Source organism: Protomyctophum parallelum (genome assembly GCF_964188405.1).
Source record: "Protomyctophum parallelum genome assembly, chromosome: 1".
Classification (NCBI taxonomy): domain Eukaryota; kingdom Metazoa; phylum Chordata; class Actinopteri; order Myctophiformes; family Myctophidae; genus Protomyctophum; species Protomyctophum parallelum.
Window position 1 is genome coordinate 103,590,309 of NC_139697.1, and position 5,007 is coordinate 103,595,315.

The 5,007-nt window shown below is 48.0% G+C and overlaps 1 protein-coding gene across 1 annotated transcript in view; it reads left to right on the forward strand.

The window, feature by feature from the left end:
* amot (angiomotin) overlaps positions 1-4,561 on the forward strand; it is a gene marked incomplete at its 5' end in the record, with an annotated part of 21,888 nt that extends 17,327 nt beyond the window's left edge. The window contains 4 exons of the mRNA XM_083761648.1: positions 401-532; positions 1,516-1,970; positions 3,081-3,395; positions 3,938-4,561. Coding sequence (XP_083617774.1) covers positions 401-532; positions 1,516-1,970; positions 3,081-3,395; positions 3,938-4,059 — 1,024 coding nt within the window. The remainder of the gene's footprint in view (positions 1-400; positions 533-1,515; positions 1,971-3,080; positions 3,396-3,937) is intronic.
* Positions 4,562-5,007: the final 446 nt, after the last annotated feature.

A 5,007-nucleotide genomic window follows, 5' to 3' on the forward strand; every position in this document is an offset into this window, starting at 1 on the left:
CTGTTTTTCAATAGCTAAAGCATAACATGATGCATAACATGATTCCCGTTCAGAATGAGTTAAAGGTATATTCAGTGATTTCACTTAATTCAAATATCACTTATTTTTTTGTTTTGTTGTGATAATCCTCTCTACTATAGAGTGTGCTGGCCATATAAGGAGTTCCTCCCTGTCCCCAGTTAACCCCTGGGGGTCAAAAAACCTTAGGTTTCGTTTTTGACTCTCTATCCTGATTGGACGAAAGGCTGGGTCCCACAGCCAAAAACGAAACCTAAGGTTTTTTGAGTGAAATCACTGAATATACCTTTAACGAACAGAACAGGAATTCACCATAAAGGAGGTAAAAAGTGAGGGGAAAGGTGATGCGTTTCTGTATATAATATATTAATCTGGTCTCCAGGGATACGTCCATGTCGTCGGTGATCAGCCACTCCTCCAGCAGCAGCTATGACACCTCTGTGGAGGCTCGGATCCAGAAGGAAGAGGAGGAGATCCTCATGGCCAACAGGAGGTGCATGGACATGGAGAGCAGGTAGCGCACGCACACACACACATGCACGCACACACGCACGCACGCACGCGCACACACACACACACACACGCACGCACGCACGCACACACACACACACACACACACTAGGGGGACCAGATCCCATCTCACCAGATGTGGGACAAAGAGTGTGTTTGTGTGGGACAATGTGGGACACATGCGGGGCTTTTGTCACACGCGTGAAATTAAATATTGTTAACATGAAAACTAAAATTACATTTCTATTCCTCAATTAAGACATTTCTATATTCTTCCCCAGCCGTCACATACTGTAGCATCACTATATGCTTTGCCATCTGTTTCATTCAGTAGTGCATAATAGGACTATGATGACGATAACTATCATAGAATGAACTACTACTGGATGCATTATGCAAATAAAAGAAAACTCAACGGAAATGCATTTCAATTAACTATATTTACTGGACAATACAACCTGCAAACAATACAACTAAAATAATTGAAACCAGAAATATAATCAAAATTGGTCAGCATTGGAGGCAACTTATAATAAATGTAATTGTAAACTTAACAAACTTGTCCACCATAGCAGCAGCACAGGCTAATGCACTTTTTAGGTTTTGTTTGTCCATCACAAGTTCACAACACAAGTCTCAGTTTTCTGCATCACAGCAGCAGTTATAGGCAGGTCTGTCCACACAGGTAATGCCTGTCTGTCTCTCTCATATCTCTCTCTCTCTCTCTCTCTCTCTCTCTCTCTCTCTCTCTCTCTCTCTCTCTCTCTCTCTCTCTCTCTCTCTCTCTCTCTCTCTCTCTCTCTCTCTGTCTGTCTGTCTGTCTGTCTGTCTGTCTGTCTGTCTGTCTCTCTCATCTCTCTCTCTCTCTCTCTGTCTGTCTGTCTGTCTCTCTCATATCTCTCTCTCTCTCTCTCTCTCTCTCTCTGTCTGTCTCTCTCTCATATCTCATATCTCTCTCTCTCCCCCCCCTCCCCCCCCTCCCTGTAGGATAAAGAACCTCCATGCTCAGATCATAGAGAAGGACGCCATGATCAAGGTGCTCCACCAGCGCAGCCGCAAGGATCCCAGCAAGGCGGACGGCCTGGGCGGCGAGCGGGGCCTGGGCGACCGCGGCCTGGGCGGCGGGGCCTCGGCCATGCGGCCCTCCAAGTCCCTCATGTCCATCTCCAACGCCACGGGGGGGGGAGGAGGGGGAGGGGGGGGCTCTGGGGGCCTCCTGTCCCACAGCCTGGGTCTGAGCAGCTCGCCCAACGCCCTGCTGCTGTCCCACCACACGCTGCAGGGCCTGAGGAGCGGCTCGCCCAGCGGCGCCCTGGCCGGGGGGGTGGGGGGGGGCAGCTCCATCCTGCTGTCCTCCCACCACAGCCTGGGTCTGCTGGGCAGCTCGCCCATCACCGAGGAACGCCGCAACGACTCCTCCTCCGGCTGGAAGGGCAGTCTGGGTGAGTTATGTGCTTTAACCAAGGAAGCTCTGAGAATGAGAAGGAAGTGAAGTGGTCACGTGACTGGGCTGCGCCGTGACACTTTCATGGACACTTTCACAGGAGCCAAACTACCTGGGAAGTTTGGCAGAATGCACTGGAGTCAATGAGAGCTCAGTGACCAGCTCATGAACACTGGAGTCAATGAGAGCTCAGTGACCAGCTCATGAACACTGGAGTCAATGAGAGCTCAGTGACCAGCTCATGAACACTGGAGTCAATGAGAGCTCAGTGACCAGCTCATGAACAAACATTATTTATGAACAATTGAGACCTTTTGTAAAGTAATCACTTCTGGAAAATAACAGAAGACATGTAACACATTATTGTCTGCTGTGTTGTTATTCGATGTGTACACTGTGTAATTTTTATAGAGGTATGGTATCTCTATAAAAATAGAGATACCATAAAGTACAAAGTACATTTCTGAACGCACCAAGTATCGCGAGACTTCCCACCGTTTCCTGTCTGGCAGCCAAATATCGCGATACTTCGGAGCCAGAAACGATACCTGCTGCTGTTTAGATCCTCAGATGAAATTATATACTGTGCACTCTGTGCACATCGAAAAGTAAGCGATTAGAAAACAACCTGTGATAATTATGTCTTCTGTTATTTTCCAGAAGTGATTACTTTACAAAAGGTCTCAATTGTTCATGAATAATGTTTGTTATGAGCTGGTCCAGCCGGCTCCATTCACTGCCATGTATTCATGTCACTTCCGGTGTGAGTTTGGCTCCCATGAAAGTGTCCATGAAAGTGTCATGGCGCAGCCCAGTCACGTGACCACTTCCCTTCCTTCTCAGAGCTTCCTTGGCTTTAAGCAGGAGGGAAAACAGCTTGTGCGAAACTCCCCTTTAAGCCACTAAACACGGTTGCTTTGTTCTCTGAAATGGAATTCTCCCTCAGGGCTCCTGTTGGGTCCAGAGTTCTGTGGTTTACTTAGACGACATTGTTGTTCTCCCTCCATCAGGGCTCCTGTTGGGTCCAGAGTTCATATCATTGTTGTTCTCCCTCCTCAGGGCTCCTGTTGGGTCCAGAGTTCATATCATTGTTGTTCTCCCTCCTCAGGGCTCCTGTTGGGTCCAGAGTTCCGCACCGACTCCCTGCGGACGGGCTCCATCTCCTCGTCTCCGTCTCCCGTCCTGCCCTCCACGCCCATGTCGGCCATGATGGTGTCCGCCCTGTCGTCCACGCCCGTCCTCACGTCCTCCGCCGGACACTCCAAGACGGGCAGCCGCGACAGCTGCACGCAGACGGACAAGAGCAGCAGCCAGCCGCCGCCGAGCAGCGCCGCTGCTGACTGCAGCAGCAAGCAGAGCAGCATGACGCTGCCCGCTCGCCTCTCCTCTCCCAGCCCCGTCTACGTACCTGACCGCCTCGCAGGTCAGTAAATAAATACTAACTGCCATAATACCCCACGAAGAAGAAGGATTGTAAATCTGTGTTCCACCGAATGGGTCTAGAGAGGAAAAGCCAGGCTCTGCATTCAGCCAGGCTTTATGATCCTGGCTCGATAAATCCACCCGTTCTCTAAGCCTCACTTGGCTTCAGTGGAACGGAATAAACCAGGCTTGAACAAGCCTGGTTTTGGTTTAAATCCTGGATTAGTTAATCCAAGATTAGTGAAACAGGCCCCAGGGCTACTTTAGACCACAGATTGGTTTGACTGAAATGTTGTGCTGTTAACTAGTGATGTTTACCTAGTTCGTGTGTGTGTGCGTGTGTGTGTGTGTGTGTGTGCACATGTGTACATGTGTGTGTGTGTGTGTGTGTGTGTGTGTGTGTGTGTGTGTGTGTGTGTGCGTGTGTGTGTGTGTGTGTGTGTGTGTGTGTGTGTGTGTGTGTGTGTGTGTGTGTGTGTGTGTGTGTGTGTGTGTGTGTGTGCGCGTGTGCGTGTGTGTGTGTGTGTGTGCGTGTGTTTCTAGACATCCCAGGGTTCCACAGCAGTACTCTGGAGAGGCGGGCTCCCGTTCAGTCCCACCCCCAACAGGCTCCGCCCCCAACCCAACAGGAAGTGGACAATGACATGGTGGAGATCCTCATCTGACCTCTGTGACCTTTGAGGTCAGGTGAAGGTCATCCTGAAGACCACACACACACACACACACACACACACACCCACACACACACACACACACACACACACACAGGTGAAGGATTGTATTTCCCGTTAACTCCTATAGCCGCTAGCTGTGAGTGGCAGTTAGGAGCACCAATGACATTTCAGCCACAGATGTTTGAAGCTCCTCCCCAAAACAATGCTTCCATGTCAAAAACCTACAATCTGCATTCCTGATTGGTCGAAATCTACAATCTAGCATTCCTATTGGCCAAACATGGTCACAACATGAAAGTTTTGTAGTTTTGTTTTTCAGTTCAGTTAAAGGTATATTCAGTGATTTCACTTAATTCAAATATCACTTATTTTTTTGTTTTGTTGTGATAGTCCTCCCTACTATAGAGTGTGCCGACAATATAAGGAGTTCCTCCCTGTCCCCAGTTAACCCCTGGGGGTCAAAAAACCTTTTTGGCTCTCTATCCTTATTGGATGAAAGGCTTAGGTCCCAGCCAAAAACGAAACCTAAGGTTTTTTGAGTGAAATCACTGAATATACCTTTAAAAAAGACGGCAGAAGATTAAAGTTTTCATGACATATATATTTTTTTCTTTTCTTTTAGGTTTCATGACCTCAATATTACACCCAAACACAACAAGCTGAACTTTGAGCATTCAGTGGATGTTCTGTGGTCTGGGGGGGTTTTCTCTGTGTTCTGAAGCCTTTTGAGCTGCAATGAACACATGGCAAACAGGCCTCAACAGTGACTTCATCTGCTGGCAAATCCTTACGTCATAATATAGGATTTGTGGCCAGAAAACCGCCAGACCACAGAAATTCTACTGCATGTTAAAAGTTCATGTTTTTTTGGGTGTGATTGAGCTCAGAAAACAAAACGAAAAAAAGAAAAATGACAAAAACTAAATTTTTTACGTCACG